The 23,112-nt window shown below is 57.1% G+C and overlaps 2 protein-coding genes across 2 annotated transcripts in view; one reads left to right on the plus strand and one right to left on the minus strand.

Annotated features, from left to right (window-relative positions):
* Window positions 1-4,204: 4,204 nt before the first annotated feature.
* On the plus strand, window positions 4,205-20,728 carry MNT (MAX network transcriptional repressor). Its single transcript, XM_053893388.1, has 6 exons — window positions 4,205-4,741; window positions 10,057-10,636; window positions 11,241-11,282; window positions 11,428-11,539; window positions 16,846-17,038; window positions 17,176-20,728. The coding sequence occupies exons 1-6, from the start codon at window positions 4,669-4,671 to the stop codon at window positions 17,931-17,933; spliced, it is 1,758 nt and encodes a 585-aa protein (XP_053749363.1). The 5' UTR covers window positions 4,205-4,668; the 3' UTR covers window positions 17,934-20,728.
* The window catches only part of SGSM2 (small G protein signaling modulator 2), a 39,281-nt gene continuing 36,629 nt past the window's right edge, over window positions 20,461-23,112 (minus strand). The window contains exon 24 of the mRNA XM_053893386.1: window positions 20,461-21,325. Coding sequence (XP_053749361.1) covers window positions 21,312-21,325 — 14 coding nt within the window. The 3' untranslated portion in view covers window positions 20,461-21,311. The remainder of the gene's footprint in view (window positions 21,326-23,112) is intronic.

Genomic DNA, 23,112 nt, shown 5'->3' on the forward strand with positions numbered 1-23,112 from the left:
TGTTGTCTGCTGTGTCCCTGAGTGTCTTACTCTTCATCCTGACTTTCTCCCTTTGGTCTTGTTTTAATTGTGATATGTGAAAAACTTCCTAAAACCACTTGCAAAATTTGAGAAGTTGGGCCTGAACAATTAGGACATCTTCCGGGATCTAATGTAAATACCTGTACTTTGGCTTTATTTTTGCCGTTATTATGTATGCATCGTAGGGGTCAGGAAACTGATTTTCATAGCTCTTAGGGTTGCATATGTATGTAATGCTTTGTTGGGGTGGGGGCGGTGTGGGTGGAAGATAGCCTCATCAAAGGAACGTCTCTATCTCAGCATATTAAAAAATGGAGGGATTTAAATTGGGCATCGGGATGCACAAGATTTGAGGAGGAAGGCTGAAAACAGAAGTCCTTTAAAGGTACACAATGATTGGGGTACCTGGGTGGTTCAGTTGGTTAAGCGTCCAACTCTTGATTTCGGCTCAGGTCATGATCTCACGGTTCGTGAGTTCAAGCCCCGCATCGGGCTCTGTGCTGGCAGCACAGAGCCTGCTTGGGATTCCCTCTCTTCCTTTCTCTCTGCCCCTCCCCACCGTGCTCTCCCTCCCTCTGTCCCTCTCTCAAAATAAATGAATGAACTTAAAAAAAAAAAAGCTAAAAGTACACAATGATGGGTGGCCCAAGTGTCCTGCTCCAAAGGTACTAAGCACCTAGAAGCCATTAAAAAAAAACTTGAGCAACTTTTTGGAAATGGCTGGGCTTTGGATCATTGCCACAGAGTGCTCACCTTTCTGGTGAAACATCAGAAAACTTTTCTCTTTCCCCTGAATGAATACAGTTGCCAGCTTTTACCCCAGTTCCATCCCTTTGGAACAGGAAGCTGGGGCTAAAATGTTAAATGGCTCTTCTATCCATTCCCCTCTTCTTTGTTTTTTTTAAACATTTAAAAAAAATTTTTTTTAACGTTTATTTATTTTTGAGACAGAGACAGAGCATGAACAGGGGAGGGTCAGAGAGAGAGGGGGACACAGAATCGGAAGCAGGCTCCAGGCTCTAAGCTGTCAGCACAAAGCCCGATGCGGGGCTCGAACCCACGGACCGTGAGATCATGACCTGAGCTGAAGTCAGACGCTTAACTGACTGAGCCACCCAGGCGCCCTTTTTCCCCTCTTCTTTGATACCCTGCTTGTAGGTTATCTCCCCCAACTGTCCATTCCCCAACTGGGGAAACCCTGGCTGATGAGAAATTCTGTTTAGCCATTTTCAGGCTCCTGTAGGAAACAGCAGGCTCAGAAAAAGCCTCCTTTCTAAACCCTTGCTTTTGCCTAACATCCCCTGGCTGCTGTCCCCACATGACCCAAATAAACAGATGATCATGTGAAGCCAGTAAGGCTGTTTGTTTTAAATAGCAAGCATCTCCACTAAGCTCTGGAGCAGATGGGATATTGGGGGCAAGGGAGAGGCCGGCATTTGACTCTGTTCACCCCACTTCTCTCTCTCCCACCCCTGAAGGAAAAGGCGTCTTCAGTATGTTCCTTTTCAAAAGGGTGCTGCTTTCATGGGATAGAGCTGGTTTCTGACAAGAAAAGTCAAAAGTTGGACTTCAGCCTCTACAAGAGACTTCAGGGCTACATGAGTGCTATGAGCACCTGAGAAAGGCGGAAGGTACAGCTGGATGGAGCTCTCTGAGCATCTTGGGCCACTGGACAGAATGGTAGTACTGACCCCAAACAAAACAAGAAGTTGGTCAACATTATTTTAGGTCACTATTATGTGTATTATATATACTGTTTAGCACCCCACCCCAACACACACAGCTATGTATTGTCTTTTTCTTTTCTTTTCTTTTTTTTTTAATGTCTTATTTATTTGAGAGACAGAGTGCAAGCGTGGTGGGGGCGGGGGCAGGCAGAGAGACAGACACAGAATCTGAAGCAGGCTCCAGGTTGTAAGCTGTCAACACAGAGCCCAATGCTGGGCTCTAACTCATGATCATGACCTGAGCCTTTGGACATTTAACTGACTGAGCCACCCAGGTGCCCCTATGTATTGCCTTTAAACTTACCATTTTCTTTGGTTGTACAAGTGAGCCAGGCCCAACCACACTAGTAGCAGGTGGCAGACACCTGAAAGGAAGCAATGTCAGGACCCACACAGATCTCACCCTCCCAGGAAAAGGGCATTCAAGCATTCATCTCCGGGCAGAGGGACAACTGGGCTGAGTTGTCCCCACCCCTTCCCCACTACCTTCCTTTCCAGCTCCATCATAAGCAAAGCTAGTGACACCTGAAGTGTGTGATGGCCTCTATGCTCAGCTGCAGACACTGTGTAAAGATCAGAGCCCTATGTAGACTGCTGTTGGGAAACACCCCCCCTTCCTTCTGTTGGCTAGGTTCTTGATTTCCAGGACCTGTGCAGATTTTCTTAGTATGCATTATGCCCCTGCCGGCTTTCTGTACAAATTTGGGGCCTTTTTTAGACCTCAAAATAGGAACATAACCCTCTAAGGGCACAGTGGGGATGGGATGGGATGGGATGAGATGAATTGGCAGGGTGGTCTGCCACTCAGCTGTCCTCATTAAGGTTTGCTTTGTGGTTCTGTATAATGGCGAAGCCCAGGCTGCAGGATCCTGAACCCAACTGACATTGCCCCCCTCTGTTCGAACCGGTAGCAAAGAAAGGAATCTGAGACTAGGACCCAGGGGCCGCAGGACTGCTGGCTTTGAGGCATTGGAGCAGCAGAGCTGTACATGGTCCAGGGTGCTGCAAAAGTGCCTTCAGCCGGGCTTTGTATTGCTACCAACTGTACTATTGGGGTTTGTGTGGCCCGAACCAAAGAAGCAGAACAGCAGGGTTTCAGGTGAAGATTTTGGAGGCCCCGATTACCATATATTAAGTGGGCAGACCACTTCCCATGCGGGTAGTTTGATATTCCTCCATGATTTTTTTCGAATTCGGTGCCCTGCCGCAGAACTGCCTTCACAAAAGAGTCTTCTACGGGGTCAGGGATAAATGCTCCTCCCTATGGGGGGTGAATACTGAGTGACTTTCGACAAGTCCTTTCTCATCTCTGGGCCTCAGTTTCCTTATCTGCAAAATGAGAGGTTTGGGGTAAATTGACAAAGGTCTAACTTTCTGATTGTACCCGGAGGCTCCTCCAAACCGGAGCGTTAGAAGAGGCGGCAGCAAGCGCCAGCCGGGGGTCCCGCCCTCTGGGTGAGCTCGGTCGAGGCTGGGCGTTGCGTCCGGACCCCGAGCCCCGCCAGCGGTCTCAGTAGCCCAGCGGCTGGCAGGGCCAGGCTTCCGCCCTCCACGTTGTTGTTCCCGATTTGGGCCACGCCCCCTTAGTCTAGGCTGTGGACGCCTTGCCTTAACTGCCCCCGCCCCGGCCCCAGTTCAAAGGGTGGCCTGTGGGTGGCACAGTTCGACACGCGTGGACAAAGACAAGAATTTAGGGGAAGAAAAGAGAGAGACTTGGTTTTAAAGGGAAGGTGGTGAAAAGTAAAGGGTCGGCCAGGGCACAACTGCGGAACTTCCCTCTCGGCGTCCCACCCTCCGTTCTTACAGTGGACCCATCCGCACCCACGAATGTGACCGTGATAGACACTGGCCCTTTAAACGGAAGGCTGGCGGCGCGGGGTGTCCATGTGGAGCTGCTCCATGCCGTGTTGTCCTGCCCGCCCATTGGCCCGCGGCCCGGTGACGTCGCCTAATAGGATGCGAACGCACTGCGGGGGGAGGAACGGAGACAAAACGCGGAACCGGATCGCCACTCCGCTCCCTCCGGCTGTTCTCTGGCAGAGTCCCGCCGTCAGCTCCGCCCACGGGCGGATCCCGGGGGAATTGCGACAGCCGGGTGGTTGCAGGAATTAGGTCACGTGTGGGTAGGGAGCGGAGACCCTGGGGTCAGGCCAGTCTGTACCATCCTAAGGTTTCCCTGACCTGGAATATCCTTATTTGAGCTAACTTATGTCTTAAATTCTCCACCCTTCCTTTCCTCCAGCAGGACAAATTTCGTTGTGAAAGACCGCAACACGCAGCCCTTGCTCAACTTGTGGCTTGCCATCGGGGCGGGGCGAGGCGAGAAAGCGGAAATGCAGGGCGCGAACGAGGCTGGAGATTCTCCCACCCCCACCCCGGCCACGTGTGCGCGCGCCGTCTGTAGTGGGCGGGGCCAGCTCGCTCGGGACCCCGCCCCTCCCTTCCTGAGACGCCGCGGCCCTGCGGGCGGGGGCTCCGGTCCGGGCTTTGGCTGCGGCCCCGGTGTAGTAGCGGGGGCGGCGGCCGGGGGCAGCGCGGCTCCTTCCCTTGTTGTGTGTGTCGGTGCCTCCTCGCCATCTTGTTGCAAAGCCTTTTCTTGTCGGCGGGACTCCCGGGGGCCGCGGGGCGGGAGGCATCTGAAGGGAAGAAGAGAGGGAGGGGAAGGAGGGAGGCAGTGCTGCCTTTTGTTTTTTTGCATCAAAATTTTTAAAATTTGCAAATTATATTTTGCAAATATTTTGGGAAACATTAATTTTTGTCTCCGTGCTCTCCCGTTCTTCCCTGCGGAGTGCGCTGCGCCGCCCAGCCCTGTCGCCCCCCGGAGGTGATCCCTCCCTCCTGCCTGCCCGCCAGCCTGACCTGTGCCCGGCTCGCGGGCCGCAGTCTCGGCCCCGGCGCGCCCCCGGCAGCTCTCGGCGCGATGAGCATAGAGACGCTACTGGAGGCGGCCCGCTTCCTGGAATGGCAAGCGCAGCAACAACAGAGAGCACGTGGTGAGCGGCCGGGTTGGGCCCCTGGGGCACCGGGGAAGGGGAGACGAGCGACCCTGGTCTCCGAGCCCACGCGAAACCGCGGACACGACCCCCTCCCGAGCGGCCCGCGAAGCCGGGCAGCGCAAGGTTCGCACAAGAGCCGCCGCCTGGAGAGGAGTGTTGGGGGCAGTAAAATTAATTAATGAATACATTAACATTCAGTGAGGGACCCGGCTCCTGTGGGTGCCACCTCAGCTGCCTGCCACCCGGTGTGCACCTTTCGTGGGGGCTTCTTTCGCGTGGGCCAGGGGCGCCCTCGGTAGAGCTGAGGATGTGTGAGCCGGTGGGGGGTGGGGTGCGGAATGGTGTTGCGTGGGGGTGGCAGACCCGCGTGTGCGTGCGTGTGTGCAGAGGGGATTGTGATGTGAGCCTCGAGGAGAGCGGATGAACGGACGTGTACACGGGCGAGTGTATAGTGCACACGAGTGGGCGTGTGTGTAACGGAGTGGGGGGTGGGAATTACTCTACGCCGAGCGGCTCCCCGGCTTCCCTGGCCCTGTGGGAAGGGTGCGGGGGGCGCTCCCGGACGATCTACGCGCCGCTTGGGGCGGAGGCGGCCTTTGCAGAATGAAATGACATCGCGTGTCTTATGATCCTGGCCAGCCCCGCCTGACCCCGCCTCCCAGAGCTGGGCTGGGTCGCGCTTCAGGGATTTGGGTGAGAGCCGGGCTGATTGGGTGTCTGCGAAAAGGCCTGCAGGTCGCTGGGGGCAGTCCCCGGGCCCCCCTTGCTGCGCCCCACTTTAGCCGGTGTGGAATGTGGCGTGTCTGCGCGTTCCAAACCCGCTCTCGGCTGGAATGTTGCGTGTGCCTGCGTTCCAAGCCCGTTGGTTACACCGGGTGGTGACGTGGACAGGCCCCGCCTCCGACCACGTGCACGGGGGACACTCCCGCTGGGGACGGAGCGGCCCGGCCCCTCCCGGCTGCCTCGCGCTGGGCCGGGGGCGGGGCCTGGGCGGGGCTGGCGAGTGGCCTTGCGCCGGGTTGGGCCCTGGCTCCGGCCGCCGGGCACCTCCCCGGGAGAGCCTGTGCGCTGGAAGGAGGAGCCGCCGAGCTCACCTGTCCATTCTCGCCCTAACCTCCTGTTTTTGATCCTGGGGCAAGGGAAACCCTCAGACTTGCGAGGCGACAGGACATTTAGAGCTCACATATTCCCACTGACGTTTGGGGGAACGTTCTTACCAGGACCTCCTGACAATACCCCTGGCCACATTGTGGAGTGAACCAGGCTTGAGAAGGGGCAAACTTTGACGTTCCCTCGACAGGAAAGGAAGATTTCAGATGCTTTCCGTCCCACCCTCCCTGTCGGTGGTCCCAGGCTTCAGGGTCAGGAGTAGGGATTGGAGGTAAAACACCTCCGTTTTCCGGACCATTGCGAGGGCCTCGGACCCGGATCGGTGTGTGTGCAGTATCCGGGGACTCCTGTCCCCTCCACCTCCCCTCCCCAACCCTTCTGCCGAGTTGGTTGTGGTAGAGAGAGTGCTTCGCCCTCCTTTCCTTTCTCTCTGCCTATTGTTGCTTCAATGATGAGTCATGCAGGAGGTAGTAGTGTGTGTTGTGTGCGCGCGCGCCCTGCAGCTAGCTTGTGCCGCGGCAGCGGCGGAGGGGGTGGGGTGGGGGGAGCAGCAGCGGGCCAGGGGCGGGGGAGCAGCGGGTCCGCCCGCCCAACCCGGCCGACAGGCCTCTCAAGGTCAGGAGCCACTCGAGATATGTGAGACTGACATGCTTGGATTTTGCGGAATTGATGGGCCAGGACATCAGCCCACGTGCCCCTCCCCCTTGTTTTCGGGGTCCTGAGCAGGGCCAGGCCCTGACAGTACTGGTGGTGGTCGAGAATGTCCTGCTTTCGGGCCCAGCGACGGGGCGTGGAGGGGAGGGCAGCGTGCACAAGAATTGGAGAGACTTGAGTCACCTGCTGCCACCATCAACACAGTGCAATTCAGGAGTGCCTATTGTGTCCTTGCCGCGCATCAGGCACTGTGCTGGAGGTGAACAGGGTTGACCCTGCTGTTGCCCCAAAGGAACACTCACATCACCTTCGTTTTACCTTCAGGCTGATTGGCCTTCTGGGGAAGGGGAGAAGACCCTGTGCCCTCTTCTCTTCCACCCTTTCCCAAATAATAAGGCCAGAGCTGGCTGTAAGAAGGACAGTGATGAGAGAGAGAGAGAGACAGCGCGGGGGCGCGCGCACGCGAGAGAGCGCCCCTCCCCCACGTGGTGAGACCTGAGGGCAGGGAGCTGAGTAGAGGCCTAGTTTAACTGACCAGTCACAGGTCCTTCTTGGCGTGGCAGGAGGTCTTAGGGGATGGATGGTGCAAAGCCAGATCTACTCCAAAAGCTCACATACCGATGGCTAGACCTGGCCGCAGCGGTTAATCTCAAATTCATATTTTTTTCCTCCTCATTGAGGTTCTGTCCTCTGACTTGGGGTGGGAAAAATGGGAGAAAAGGGGTGGTGTGTGGACCTGCTGACCAGAACTGCTTTCCTGGGTATGTACCTGATGAGCAGCTCTGAACAGGGATCCTGTTGTCCATGCCCTGGTTCAATCTCAAGGGTGGGTTTCCTGACCTAGACCAGCCAGATTGCTCACGTGAGGATGTGTGTGCGCATGTGTGTGTGAGAGGAAAGAGAGGCCATCCTGGTGGTCAGGTGGGGGGGGGGGGGGGCGTCTGGTCATTTACAGCATTCATGGAGGTGGCTCAAATGGGAGCCTCTTCTACCTGACCTACTTACACCCTGGGAGGGGGGGGGGCGCTGCCTTATGTATTTAGCTCCCTATTAGCATGAAGAAGGGGAGGACTCCTCCTGAACAATGGGGGCTACCTAGTGTAGATTCCTCAGGCCCCAGCGCTGAGCCTGCTGTGGCCCCTGAATCACCCCAGAACGGTCAGGCTAACTTCCCTGGGGCCAGCCTCTGGGCAGAGCCCAGGGAGGGTGTCAGAGTGCGTGCCGTGTTTGGGAGTGCTGCATAGGTGCATTATTTTAAAGAGTCTAAACCTGTGTTGTTCTTGAGGGAGGCCCTTGAGTGACTACCACTTTGCTGTCCCCACTGGGTTTCCCCCTCCCCAGGGCATAGGAGGAGGGTTGCTGCTGGTGGGGAGGAGGCAGGAAGCTTTGGTGGGCTGGATCTGGCTTGGGACACCCCCTCTTCTTTGCCACCAGTCAAGATTTCTCATGCCAATCCAGGTGTGATAGAGCTTGGCCATTTACCTGGGTCCTTCCTGGTACCTGCCTCGCTCTGGAAGAGAGAGTAGGTGAGAAGGAGGTTGCCATCTCCTGGATCAGCTGTGTGGAGTTACTTTAAAATATGGGAATGAGGTTTACTTTCAGGCTGGGTTCCTAGGACACCTGTCCTTGGGGCTTGGGGTCCCCTCTGTCCCACTGCTAATGGGAGAATGGAACATCGACCCCCACACCTGTGAAAGTTTGGGTCCTGGCTCAAAGGAACGAAGGTGGGCTGTGTTGGGCCCTGACCTCCAGGGCCTTGCCTTGGGGATGGGTGGGGGGTGGACTGGGTAGGTGGTAGGTGGAACTCTTTGCCAGTATAGTCTCTGGGAAGCTGGAGAGCAGAGAGCTGGCTTTCCCCAGAGCTGTAATATAAGCCAGGGCCTTTGGAAAGGCCTGGGAGACCAATGCCTCCCCTCATTGGAGCAGGCCCACACCGGCCTGGCAGCTCCCCTTCCAGAAGGGCAGGGGAGATACGGAAGAGGCCCCGTGCTGCTGGGAAACCGCCGAGTGCTTCCCCTCTCACAACACTCTCTACTTCCTCCTTCGCCTCTTCTCCCCTGCGGGAGGGAGGGGCCTGGAGCAGGCCTGGCTCACACTCAAATTGTTGGTTGGCCAAAGGGCCCTGAGGCCTCGGGTTTTCTGGGGCCCTGAGCCCCAAAGGCCAGTGTGGGGTTGATGCCCTCCTCCACAAGGGGCTCTTAGCCAAACTTGTCCTCCCCTCCCCCAACCCCACCCACCGTGGGGTGGTGTGTTTGGGGCGTGTCTGCCCGCTACTGCTGTCAGCTCAGTCAGTCAGCAGTGTGACCAATCCGGGATGGGCAGGAGGGCTGGTGGACCAGCCTGCTCCCTGGCTTGGGGGCTACAGCTGCCCCCCGGAGATCCTGCCCAGCCCTGTAGCCAGGGAACCTGAATGGTGGGGCCCAGAGAGCATGGGGCTGGGTGGAGATGGAGAGGTGCTTCTGGATCAGGAAAGGTGTTCTCAGCCAGCTCCTGAGCAGGCCTCACCTGGCAGCAGGTCTTTCAGCAGAGATGCTGAACTGACCGGTGCGAGGCTGCCCTTCTTTCCCGCCTGCCTCTTTGGTTCCTGATTGTCCCGCTGGTGGTGGGGACAAGAGGGATGTGGGAACGATGAGTTCTAGCACCACAAAGGGCAGAGAAGGACCGAATTTGTTTTGTGTGGTCTCTGAGGAAATCAGACACTGGGACCTGGCCTGGGAGTCCTGGGCCTGATTTCTTCATGTGTGAACTGAAGGTGATGTCCCTGCCCTGCCTGTGGTGTGGACTCTTGTGAGGATCCACAGGTGTGTGTGTACAGACACCTAGTGAGCAGATGCTGACACAGCAAGTATAGGTATACGCCGGGTGTCTGGATTCCTGGCTGGGTGTAGTTTCAGTAATACCTGTGACTTGCTGTGTGGTCCTCAACAAATCACTTTGCCTCTCTGAGCTAATTTATTTCATCTGTGAAGTGGAGGTGCCGCCTGCCCTCTGGAAAGTACTTGGTAAATACTTTCGAAGGCCTTCCCCAGAAGCTATGATCCGCCTACCTCCTGCCCCCCCATTCTTGTCTGGTAGCCTGTGAGGTCTTTGCTGACTGGCCTCTGCCCACCTTATCTATCACCCCATTCCCCTCAGCCTTGTTCCTGAACCTTCCTGCTCATCACCAGCCTAACCTCTGAACTTTCAGGTTGCCAGGCCTCCAGCATCCTCTCTGACAGCCCCTGCTCTGTCTTTCCACAGCCCCTCTCCTCTCTCAGCCTGGGTTGTTATCCTCTGTAACTTGTCCTTGCCCTCAGTGCCTCTAGGCCTTGAGCTCCCCAACGCAGAGACTAGGTCTGTTTTAATTGTTCGCCGCTGTGTCCCCAGCACTTAACCCCAGTGCCTGTCTGGGTGTGGATGGGGATTTGTGGTGTCTCAGGCTGAGCGGGGGTGTCACTGAGCACTAACTGGGACAGGGTCAGAGGATGTGTTATGGTTGGAAGACTTCAGAAGCTGGGACCCAGGACTGCTGGCCCACTGAGAAAACCCCTTGTGTTCTCTCTGCGTAGAGGAGCAGGAGCGGCTTCGCTTGGAGCGGGAGAGGGAGCAGGAGCAGAAGAAGGCCAGCAGCCTGGCCAGGCTGGCCCATGCCCTGCCCGTGGAGGAGCCCCGCATTGAAGCACCACCCCTACCTCTGTCCCCTCCGGCACCCCCGCCAGCACCCCCACCCCCACTTGCCACCCCCACCCCACTGACTGTCATTCCTATTCCAGTAGTGACCAACTCTCCTCAACCTCTGCCCCCACCCCCACCACTGCCTCCTGCAGCCCAGCCTCTGCCCCTGGCGCCCCGCCAGCCAGCCCTGGTTAGCACCCCTGGACTCAGCATTAAGGAGGCTGCCCCCCTGCCCACCAGGCCACAGGTGCCCACCCCTGCTCCCCTGCTGCCGGACTCCAAGACCACCCTTCCGCCCACTGGCAGCCCTAAGCCTCTGCAGCCCCTCCCCACCCCTATCCTGACCATAGCACCACACCCTGGAGTCCAGCCCCAGCTGGCCCCCCAGCAGCCACCCCCACCCACTCTTGGGACCCTGAAGTTGGCACCAGCGGAAGAAGTCAAATCCAGCGAACAGAAGAAGAGGCCTGGGGGGTGAGTGAGGTGTGGGAGAGTCTGGGCTGGTGGGGTGGAGAACTGCCCGAATCCTGGGCTGTGTGTGGAAGAGAAAGTACCCCCCCCCCCCACTCCTGAGCCAGTCCTTCAAAGCCATGTCCTACCTCCCTATCTGAGAAGCACGGTATTTTATTTGGACAGTTTGCACTGTGCCTGTGCCTATCCCCACCCTGGGAGTGGGGAATGGCCATTGCCCTCTGTTTTCTCAGGCTTCTGTGTCCTCTGACCCCCTCAAGGATGGGCCGATGGCATTTCCAGGCCTTTGGACAGAGTATTGGATTGGGGAACTCTTGGGTGAGGGCTGGGGTCAACTGGCTATTTCTCTGAGCCCCAGGAGACCTTATATCTCCTCTTAGGTGGAAGGGGCAGGATGGAGGGTTAATGGGTTGTGAATTACGAGCATACGTGTGCCCTCCAGGGAGTATAAGCACATCTGAACAGGGTGAACATCTCCCATTGCTGCTTTTTGTACAGAGAATATGGGGGGCAAGACGCCTGTGACATTTGGGGAGTGGGGGCAGGGGGCGGGAAGGCCACCTAATTGGGCCCTCCTCCCTAAGCCTCCTGTCTGTCTGGGTTTCAGGATCGGAACCAGAGAAGTCCACAACAAATTGGAGAAGAACAGGTGTGTGTGCGTGCGTGTGTGTCTCTGGGCTCGACCTGCCCGCTCTGGGGACAGGTCCCACCCTTGTTCTCCTGGGGCCTTCCCTCCCCGCCCTGGCCCCCGGCCCCCCAGGCGCTGGCTAACTGGCGCCTCTCCCTCTCCCCAGGAGGGCCCATCTGAAAGAATGCTTTGAGACCCTGAAGCGCAACATCCCCAACGTGGACGACAAGAAGACGTCGAATCTGAGTGTGCTGCGGACGGCGCTGCGGTACATCCAGGTACGGGGGAGGGAAGCGCGGCGGAGAGGACGGCGGGCGGCGGCCTCTGCGCCAGCTTCCTCCTCATTCCCTCCCGCCCTCTTCCCCTCGCCGCGGCCCCGCCCCGCCCTCGCTCCCTCTCCCGCTCCCCCGCCCGCCTCCACGCGGGCGCTGAGCACATGGCCCGGCTGACGTCAGCGGGGCTCCCCGCCCGCGAGGGGGCGGGAGGACGGGCGCGCGTGCGCGGGGGAGGGCGGCCGCGGCGTTCCCTTCTCCGCCCCCCCCTTTTCCCGTTCGGCCGCCCCGCGGAGCCCCGCCATCTGCGCCGCCTCCGCAGCTCGGTTTTCGGACCCGGTGCCCGGGCCCGCGTTACAGCCTGGCGCTCTTAGTGCCCCCGCGGGTGAGAAGGGCGTGGAGCCGCCCCGGCGCCTCCAGCCCGCCCGCAGTGCCTGGGCGGGAACCCGGATTTGGCCCGAGAATCTGTCGCTCGTGATGGGGTGGGGAGTCCCCTGGGCGTGGCTCCTTGCACGCGGCGGCGCGCCGGTGAGGCCCCACCCCGTTTTACCCCCAAAGGGTTAAGAGCCTTCTAGTGAGCGCATTGAGGTGCCACGACTCAATTTTGGGGGTTAATCCTGGAGGCTGTGGAAATGTCTAAGTAACCAGTCCTCGGGTCGCCGAACCTTCAAAAATTAGGCTCTCCTCATGCCTGGGATTTTAAAAACCCCTTTTCAAGGGGCCCTCCTGTCTGTGTGGACCTCCCCTCTTTGGACATTGGCTTCCCTCTGCAGTACGGGGTGGGGGGCGCCCGCCAGATAAGACAGTTGCCATGACGGCCCCGTGTTTCGGTTTCCTTGGAAACCGGCCGAGGGTTCCGCGTGCCGGAAAGGAGGCTGTGGGGGTGGGGCGCGCGGCCACGCTCGGCTGCCGCGGAGACGGAGTCCGAATGGAGCCGTTGGGGAGTGGGAGGGACTTAGGGCTCCCTGCCTGGCGGGGGCGGGGGTAGCTTGCGGTCCCCCTATCGGCGCGCTTCGACAGCTGGGGGGTCGGGCAGCATTAAGGTTCCTGTGGGAAGGGTAGCAAAGAGGATCTGACCGAGCTTTGAGCCGGGGCCGGGCGCCACCCCTCCCCCGGCCAGTACTGCGGGGTCACAGCCCTGAGGTAACCGGAGCCTGACTTGTTCAGGGGGCGGAGGCGCTGCTTCGCGGCTGCTCCCAGCCGGCTGCTCCCTCCCAAGCTCCCGCGAACGCGCGCCCTTCCGCCCGCCCTGCGGGTGAGGGGGAGGGGCTGGCGCGCCTCCAGGCCGCTTCCCGGCACCCTGGAGGGGAGGGGTCGGGCTCGAAGATTGGTGGAAACGGGGTGGGGGCGGGGCTTCCGTGCTCCGAGGGGAGGGTGCAGCCGGCAGGGAGTGACGCTGCAAGGCCAGGTCCGCGTGGGTGCGCGCGTGCTCTGGGAGGGGCGGGGCCTCGCTGTTGGCCTGACTGGCTTAGAAAGAGGAGAGGCCCGAGGGGGTGGGCTTCGGAGGGTCTCCAGGAGGCCTACTTCTGACATATTTTTGCAGAACTTGGGCTTGAGAATGTTCCCGGTCCTTCAGGCATAGGCAGTTATGTGTCCTGGAAGCAAATCCTTGTCCAAATGCTGTGACGTTTTCTATGACTCTCAGTTTCTTTTGTACTGCCATTTTGCTAAATGGGAAGAAATAGTAGCATCTTCATCATAGGAATGTTCAGATTGGTCCTCTATAAACACCAACTTAATAATAATTCTTGAGAAGTAGAAAGAATAGGATGGCACATTCCACTTTATAGACGCATACTTAGGAAAGCCTTGCTTGCAATGATATCTGGATTTGAAAATAAATCAGAAATAGAGACTTGGTAGAACCAGCAGACATGAGCCTGGGCTGAGGAGGCAGCGAGGTGTGAGGTGTACCCAGGCTGTTCATAAGAGAAATTTGTCCTGGGGCTGGTAATGGAAGCAGAAACAAAAGTTACAAGGCTATCTCAATCCTCAATCTCATTCATTTGTTTATTCACTCAGGTACTTTGGACAGCTCTGTGTCTGATTCTGAGGATGAAGCAGGGAGCAAAGAAATAAGTGTGGGTCTGTCTTCATAGGTTTGGTCTTGGTGGTAGATTATAAATACTGTGCCATGAGAATGTAATAGGGACAGGGATCAGAGGATCTGTTTTGAGGTGTGCCGGAGGTTGTTGCTGAGGAAGGGGCATCTGAACTGAGACCTGAAGGTTCCAGGGTGACCTGGGCAAAGCAGAGGGCAGAAAGCCCAGCTCAGGCTGAAATGTCTCCAGCAAGAGGGAGCAGGATTCAGTTTTGGAACTTAAAGGTGGCCGTGGGGGTTACCACGTGGAGAGTAGAGATGGGCTAGGGGCTGGGGGGGGGGGGGGGGGCAGCAGGGCACTAGATAGGAGTCAAAATGGAATAGTAGAGAGACCAATAAGGTGTGTAGACTGAAAGCATTGGTTGTTTGCTGAGGTGGGAAGGCTGTAGCTCCCAGCCAGACTCAGAGTGGCATGGAAGATTTTAAGAAAGCCACAGTGAGGTGGACAAAAACAGGAAGAGGAATAGGCAGGTACCAAACTATGCATCCAAGCAGTTTTAGGAAATGTGTTTAAAATGAAGCAATGTGGACAAAAGCTGGACCCTGGAGAAACTTTCCGGGGGCCTCTAGGCCTGTGGATAACTGAGCTGGGTAAGAAAAAGAGGTTTTGGCCTCTGAGTTTCTCCCTAAGTCAGAAATCTACTCTTCCTGCTGGTAGGTAGAGTTCAGGACACCACTTCCAGCCCCCAGCAGCCAGGTTCAAGTGAGAGCTGACTCACCACAGGCCCCATCATTGATATGGCCTCATCTGATGTCATGTCCAGCACTGGCCTCTCAGGGTAGAGCCAGGTGAGAAGCCAGGTGTGTGTGTGTGTGTGTGTGTGTAAGGGAGGGATCTTTCTGGGAGAAATATAGAGGGAAACAGGTTAAATCTCAAAACCAGGATAGAGAAGGCTGTGTGTGGCCTGGGACTGCTAGCAGAATTGTAAAACTACCAGGTTTCAGGCCAGAACATTGCATGGTTGTGTCTGGGTTATGTGTTGGCAGGTACTAATGGTTTGAGGCATTTCTTACTGGTGAGGTCAGAAACACAGGAGTTTGGGGCTGCACGAGGAAGCGTAGGGAAATTGGGCCTAGTTTAGTGGGCAAACTTGAAGACATTGCCATGCCCAAGAGGGACAAGTGAACAGTCAGGAAGGCTGCTATAAAACTGCTTGTAGAAATAGAGTCAGGGGAAACTTATGTCTAATGTGACTGTGATTCTGTGATAAAGCAGAGAGACAGGATAGAGGTGGGAACCAACATGCTCACATCCTCACAGATCCTTCCCCTGGAGCTAAGATGTGCATAATTCTGTCCTGGACACTGGTCGGGTCAGGGGATAAAGCTGATAATAAAACAGTCCTTGCCTTTACTCACAGCGTTGGACAAGGAACAGTGTGTATGGAGGTGGAAGGACAAAATACGAAGCTTTTAGGGATAATATGAGCTAGTGTCTGATTAAGTACTACCTGACAGTCTTATTAAATGCTCAAGAGTGTTGTGTGGTGCCAAGAAGGGCTCAAGGGCAAGAAGATGCACTGGTCAGGGCATGAGATGGGATGGGTAGTGGGAGTCAGATGTGGTCTTGGAGCACAAGCACATATGATGTAGAGGGATGAGAAGGGACCATCTGTGTGTGAGACCGGGTTCAGAGAGGAAAACTAAGACAAGCTGGATAGTTTGGTGTAGGAAGAGTCGGTGGGTTCTGTACCTGGCCGTAACTGGCCAGCCTTAGAAGCCAGGAGCTCAGGAATAGGTCAGGTTAAGAGACTCAGGATGCAACAGGGCAAAAGTGTCCATGTTTGGTGGACCCAGCACTCGTGACATGTCTGGGCCAAAGAGAAACTGGCAACAGGGAGGTCTCCAAGACTTAGAGGAGTCAGTTTTAATAAAGTGTCAGCTTCAGGAGGTCATGGAGGATAGGAGCTGAGGCATAGGACACAAGCTGGCCTTTTGGGGATATAAAACACTTTTTTTTTTTTTTTTTTTTTTTTTTTTTTGAGAGAGAAAGTACATATGCCAAGTGGGGGAGAGAGGCGGAGGGAGAGAGGATGTTGAGCCAGCTCTGTGCTGAGCGGTCGATCCCACGACCCTGGATCCTGACCTGAGCTGACATTAAGAGTTGGACGCTCAACCGACTGAGCCACCCACATGCCCCTCGAGACACTTCTGATAGGGGAGCAGTGCCACAGTCTGGGAGGCATGGCATCCAGCACCAACATGAGGGGTGAACCTAAGAGGCTGTGGGCCTGGAGGAGTTGAGGCAGGGATGGCTCTGTGGACAAGGGAACTCCCTGTTGGTGTTCTTAGTGAGGTGGGTGGCATCAGCGCCATGGGGGCAGGAGCAATGTGGAACCTGTGGTGAAGGACAGAAGTGTCTCCAGTGGTGCTCCATGTCAGAGGTGCCATTGAGCCATTTCTCCTTGGTCAGTGCAGCTCAGCTACAGGTGTGGAAGGAGGGGCACGTTCCAGGGCTTAGGGATCGATCATTTAGGAGCCTGGGGAATCTGGAGGGCTGTGGGCAGGGTGAAAATGGAGAGTGTGGTTGAGAGGCAGCACAGGTAGGTGCCACGGAGAGTAGCCCAGGTGAGAGCAGAGGGCAGAGCCAACAGCTGCCGGGGATGAGATGGAGGCAGGTCAAGAAGAAATTCAGGGGGTTGGAGGCCATGCCACAAAGTCTGAGAGGCATCCTCAGGGACATTGAAGTTAAGACTAGTGAATGATGCTGTGGAGCAAAGGGCAGGATTGTTTGGGGTTCTTTGGGGAATGAGTTCCAAGGAGGGTAGCCTGTGGCATGGTGACTGACAGCATGGTATGAGTGGTGGCGGGGCCTTGAGCGTCACGGAGAAGTCTGTTACCCTTTCTGTCCTCTGCAGAATGGAGGCAAGTGGCTGCCAGGAGGGTGGATAGGGCCAGGGGCCATGAAGCCCCTCAGGACACAGTTGATGTGGGGGTGGGGGAAGGCCTTCATCCTAGAGTGGGGCTGGCCTGGATCTGTGCTTTTTTTCAATGGTGCCTGCTGGAGAGCCCACAGTCCCCAGGATGCAGGGCCTCACGGGACAAAGCCATGGACCAGCAGTGGGTGTGGTCCCCCGCGGCCCCATCACTGCAGACTGCCCCTGGGTGCTAAGTGACCTGGAGGCCAGGGTGGCAGTGGGAAGGGATTGCGGTACTGGGGACCCTGTGGCCTCTGCTCAGGGTATCCTTCGGTCTCTTGGCTGTTGTCCAGTCTCTGAAGAGGAAGGAGAAGGAATACGAGCATGAGATGGAGCGGCTGGCGCGGGAGAAGATCGCCACACAGCAGCGGCTGGCGGAGCTCAAGCATGAGCTGAGCCAGTGGATGGACGTGCTGGAGATCGACCGTGTGCTCCGGCAGACTGGCCAGCCGGAGGACGACCAGGCCTCCACCTCTACGGCCTCTGGTGAGCCCCACCTGCCCCTCCCTGGCCAGGCCCTTGCCCCCCAGCTCCATGCCCCCAGACCCCAGGGGCATCTACTACTCCAGCCTCTTGTTTCGCGAGCCTTTCTGACCTGTCCCTGTCCCCGTGTCCCCCCACAGAGGGTGAGGACAACATAGACGAGGATATGGAGGAGGATCAGGCCGGCCTGGGCCCACCTAAACTGAGCCATCGCCCCCACCCGGAGCTGCCGAAGCCACCGCCCAGCACCGCCCCCGCACCTCTGCCTCCCCATCCACACCCCCACTCCCAGCCTGTGGCCCTGTCTCCTGTCCACCTGCCTGGGCAGCAGCCGCCACCACAGCAGAAGACACCTCTGCCAGCCCCTCCTCCCCCACCGGCTGCCCCTGCCCAGACGCTGGTGCCCGCTCCAGCCCATCTGGTGGCTGCAGCTGGTGGAGGTTCCACGGTCATCGCCCACACGGCCACCACCCACGCCTCAGTCATCCAGACTGTGAACCACGTTCTACAGGGGCCGGGCGGCAAGCACATCGCCCACATTGCCCCCTCGGCCCCCAGCCCTGCTGTGCAGCTGGCACCTGCCACACCCCCCATTGGCCACATCACAGTGCACCCTGCCACCCTCAACCATGTGGCCCACCTCGGCTCCCAGCTGCCCCTGTATCCACAGCCCGTGGCAGTGAGCCAGCCCGTGGCGGTGAGCCACATTGCCCACACCCTCTCACACCAGCAAGTGAATGGCACAGCGGGGCTGGGACCCCCAGCCACTGTCATGGCAAAGCCAGCTGTGGGGGCTCAGGTGGTGCACCACCCCCAGCTGGTGGGCCAGACAGTGCTCAACCCCGTGACCATGGTCACCATGCCCTCCTTCCCGGTCAGCACACTCAAGCTGGCTTGAGGATGAGGCCACTCAGAGGCCCCCAGTGGGGGCAGGGAGGGGGACCTGTCCCCCACTCTCCCACCCACCAGCTCCACACATTCCAGCCAGGCCAAGGCCCGCCCCACCCACACCCACCCCCAGGCCTCCTAGGGGAAGGGGGTGCAGAGACTCTGAGCCAGGGGAGGGAGGGCCCCCCCCAGGGAGCTGGGCACAGGGCAGGGGGTTACCCCACTGCACTAGGACTTGATAAAGTGATGAGACACTCTGGTGAATGTGCCACTCGTCCGGCCTGGTGCCAGCTCCAGTGCCGTTCCCGCCTCCCCACCTTGTCCCCTGCAACCAGTGCGAAGTGGGTGTTGTGTTCTCCGGCTTCCCCGACCCTGCCTGCCTTCCTGTGCTGCTGCTGCTATTGCTGTCTGATGAGGTGGCTGAGTGCCGGGTCCTCTGTCCTGAGCCTCGGCCTTCTCTCCCCAGGCCTTTGGAGGGGATGGGGAGAGGGAGCAGAACTGAAGCAACTTGGCCCAGAAAGCTGGGTACCGTGGCGGGGGGGGCACTCTGCTCTGAGTACACGCGACAGAGCCTAAGAAGTGGCTGCTCTGCAGTCCCACCCACACAGGTGGGCACCAGCCTATGGTTCTCCAACCCAGCTGCGGTCACTGGCTCGTCACAGCAGAAGCTAGTTAAGAGGAGTCTCTATCAACAACTGAACCCGTGCTGTTGCTAAGCTCCCTGAGCGCCCCAATCCTTGCCACTGGGCTCCTGACCTCAGGAGGGTAGGCTGAAGGTGGGTGGGGACTGGGAAGGAAGGGCTTAGCGGTCCTGCCCCTCCCCGCCTCCTGCCGGCCTGGGTGCAGCTGGGGAGAGAGCTTCTCTGGACCCGTCAGTCCCCATCCCTGGTTCCCTGGCCTCTGCTCAGTGCTGTGCACTCCCGAGGGATGGGTGTGCCTGAGTGCCTCCTGCAGCCTCAGAGAAGTGGATTAGTAGCTATCTGGTCTGGGTTCCAGGTGCCTGAAGCCACACTGCTGAGGAAGTTAAAAATCTAGGGCCTGGGCCCAACCAAGCTCCTTCCCTGCTGCTCTGGGGACCTGTAGAGAAGGGAGGAGGGCTGCTACTCCTGCCCCAACTCCTCTGTCTCTGCCATCATCTCTCTCTTTCCCCCTGAACATCCACTTTTTCCCAGTGGGCTGTTCTGAGTGTATACTCGGTGGAGGCTGCTGCGTGCCACAACTTTCCTCTGAGGAAGGTCCTTGGTTGGTCCTAGGGCAGGGCTGAGCTTGGGGTGGGGAGTCAGGGGGCCTGTGTGTGTGTGTGGGGGGGGGGCATGCTTCTTTCCCTGCCTCTGCCTCGGCAGACCGCTTTGGCTTCTCTTTTTATGTGGGTATTTATTACAAGTGGCCTTGTGTCAGACACACTCAGTTGTGCACTCGGCTCCCCACCTGGACACACGATGGCCTTTCAGTGTGGGGAGAGGAAGCCAGTGTCCCTAGGTGTGAAGTTTGCTTTGACAGGCTGGGGGCAGGAGGAGTGGCCTGCAATATTCTGAGGAGGCTGGCAAAGGTCTTGAACAGGTTTGGACACCTAAGAACCCCCTTTCAGTTCCTTCCTGGTCCTGGAGACTTCCCAGGGGACTGCTCTCCTTTGTCTCTCCTGGGGTGGGGAAAGGGAGGCCTGTGGACACCCTAGAGGCCTCTAAGAGGGAGCCCCACACCCACCCCAGCACAGCACTCCCACCTCACAAGCTCGCTGCCTTCCTGCCCCTGCAGCCACCACCTGCCACCCTGGTTCTTGGGGAAACCAGTTTCCACTCTTCCTTGAGTGATTACAACCGAAAGAGCAGAGGGAGCCCGATCAGCCTGGCGCCCAGGGAACAGAGAAACGTTGGGGAACCTGCCCTCCCTCTCAAGCTCTGTTCACCTCCCTGCATCCTGAGGCCATTCCAGAAAGTGTGTCAACCAGTGGCCTCTCGGGCCTGCACAGATACCTCATCCGCCTGTTCACCGCCCCTGCCCCTCCCCACCCCTAGCAGTGGGGGCCTTCGAATCTAGTGCCGAATGACTATGTCCAGATTGGTGACGATGGGTGTTGTTGCTGTTGTTTTTGTTGTTTGTGAACGCTGTGATGCCGTGTGCCCGAGAGGGCAGCCGCCGCCCAGCCCTTCCTTGGGCATCTCCCCTGAGAGCTGTCAGGACCATATCTGTCCTCACCCTGTGGGACCGCCTGCCCCTCCCTAGCCCTTCCAGCCTGGGGGACGCGTGCGTGTGCGCACACATACACACACACATACACACACACACACACACCTTACCTCTCATGCGTGTTTTACTTTTTGATGTTAAGAGTGGTTCACTGGCTGGGAGCCTTTACCTCGGGGAGAGGGGGAGGTTGGTTCCTTGGGGGGCCAAAGAAGGGCAGGGAGTGCCTGGAGGGGAATTAGGGGTCACCATACCCCTGCTCTCCAGGAACAGCTTCTCCCCCATCCCAGGGTTCCATCCCCATCCCCTAAAGAGGTGGCCCTTGTTTACAGTGAGGACTCGGTCACTGTGTCTCCGTTTCCTGAAATATAAACCGTAGCGACCCCAGACTGTAGAGATTTTTATGTGTTTGGATACATCTGCTGTGTGGGAAAAAAAAAAAAAAACAAAAACCCTACAAAAACCCTAATTTTGTACATATTGTATTTTTACTATTGAACTGTATTCTAGTGGCTGTTCATGCTCCAAGACTTTAGGTATTGAGACATGAATACTATCCATGTAATAAGCACTTGCCTGGAATAAAATATAAAACTGAAATAAACCTGCACTGAAACCAGAGATGGGGCTGTCAGGCTGCAGCATCTGGGTCACTTTGTTGCAACAGGAGGCAGAGCCTTTTAGGGAAAGTCCTCTAGCAAGCATCGGGGTTCTTAACCCTGTGGACATTTGAGGGGCACGGGTCCTCGAGCAGCTTCGGTGCTGGTCAGTTTTAGAAGATTTGAGACCTTCCAGTTCTGATGCCAGTGTTCGATCCTAAACAGGCTCTGAGGACTGCAATTCTGGTCTTCCTTATACTTTTGCAATACTTCATACTTCCTCAAAACCATTTTTACAAACACTATCTTGTTTCATCTCTTAACAGTATGGCGGAGTAAACGAGCCAAGAACTAGCCCTGTTCTGGCAGATAAGGAAACAGGTTCGAGGTGGCTTGGTATGGCCACACAGCTAGCCTGCAGTCCAATCTGTCAACTCCATGCAGAATTCCCCAACATGTGCCACCCTGCCCTGGGCCTGCTGTAGAGTTGTGAATCCTGAACTTGATAAAGTTCCAGTAGGAAAGGTGGAGGAGAACCGCCTCGAGACCTGTGCGCAGAAGGGTGAGAGGCTTCCTTAGAGGGCAATGCACTTCTGAAGTTGTAGTTAGGACGGGTCATCTGGGGAATCCATAAGGGAAAGGAACAAAAAGAGGAAGAAGTTTGAAGGTTAGGACTCAAAGAACCATGTTCTAAGATGGGCCCGGAAGACCCTTGTCCCTATAATGACATCTGTCCCAGTTTAGGGGAAACCAGCCCTTTGGCAGGCTGTCTCAGGAGGAAGTGGGGAGGTAAGGAAGAGGCCTAACTATAGACCAGGCAGGCTGCCTTGTCGAATGCCCCGGTGACACGTTCCCCACTCCCAGCCCCAGCCAGAGGAATGGACTCCACTTCTCTTCCTGGGGTGGGCTATCCTTAGGGAAGGAAGTGGCCACCAATGTCTTGGGTCCCATTCTCTTGAAGAAGCACCAGCCTCAATAAAAGCCAGGCCCAGTGTCCCTCTGTCCTACAATCCTGCCAGCCCTTTCACTTGCGAGATGCTGGCTCCCCCTGCTGGTAGCTCCAGGAAGAGCTGAGTCCCCTGACCTTAGGGAAGGCTTAGGGTTAGGACTAATATTTCCTACCTGCCTATTCAGTGTCAGACACTGTCAAACACTGGGGACAAAGATGCGGACTCTGCCCCTGGTAGTGATGACCCAGTATCATCTCAGGGATATCAATATCTTAAAAAAAAAGTATTAATGAAAGAGAGAGGGTGTGAGGAGGGGAGGGGTGGGGAGAGAGGGACACAGAATCTGAAGCAGGCTCCAGGCTCTGAACTGTCAGCATAGAGCCCGATGTGGGGCTCAAACTCACGAGCCTCGAGATCATGACCTGAGCTAAAGTAGGATGCTTAACCGACTTGAGCGCCCCGGGCTAGCACTGTATATTAAGGGTAGGCAGAAACTCCCCCAGCTCAGCTGGAGCCTGAAAGAGGGGGCCTGTGATCAGAGTAACAGAAAACAAAAATCCCAATTTAGGAATCCAGGTGCTTCCATTCAGCAGCTCTGTGTGAGAGGAAGACTTCAGGGGTTGGAGGGTTCCCTGAGGTGGGGTTCCTACTCGCGCTTCTTGCTCTTACTCTGCACGTGGCATTGCCCTCCGTGGACCCATCACTTTGGCTGCTGGCCTCTGGTCCTAGAAGCCGAGCCAGGAGGATGGGGAGTGCCCACACTTCTGGGTGGAGAGGAAGGTGGGAGTATGTAAAGGAACCAGACCACTCCCAGGCTAGTTTATATGGAGTCTTGGTGAAGTCACAGCACCGGGAATTCAGACTGCTCCAGGCAACAGTGGGGGAAGTGTTGCCTTGAGGGGTTTATAAGGTTCCCTGGACCCAGATTTCCCTGTGCCAACTAGTTTCCTTGCCTTGGCAGCTCTGAGTTGATAACAGGCCCTGATGCCAGAAAGTCTGTGTCCTCTAGACCAGAGCACATGCTGATGGCCGGAGCCCTCTCCCAGGAGCCGTTGATGATGGGGGCAGTGGTCGTCTAGGGTGGGGGAAGACAGGTGGGAACCTACTATTCCAGTGGGGCCCTCAGCAGGTTTGATCCCTCCTGACACTTTCCTCATGCCCCATCCTGGAGCAGGCATCGCAGAGTGCTCCGTGGCCAGGAGCCAGGGCCAGAGGGGCTGGGTCCTTCCCCACCAGCTGGAGGGGCCGGGAAGCTCCTGCAGACTCCAATTCAGGCTCCAACTCATCATTATAGCTGGTCAAGAGGGCAGGCAGGCTGGGGAAGGGGTGGGACAGGGACCTATACTCATCCAGAGGCTGGTCAAGTCATTGGTTGGTCTGAGATAGGAACACTGGCTCTGGGGTGAAGTCGCCCCACTGAGTATTCGGGGTCTAGCTATCCCCTGCTCCTGACCAG

The sequence above is a fragment of the Panthera pardus genome, unplaced genomic scaffold (genome assembly GCF_024362965.1).
Source record: "Panthera pardus isolate Hobbes unplaced genomic scaffold, ASM2436296v1 HiC_scaffold_3, whole genome shotgun sequence".
Taxonomy (NCBI): domain Eukaryota; kingdom Metazoa; phylum Chordata; class Mammalia; order Carnivora; family Felidae; genus Panthera; species Panthera pardus.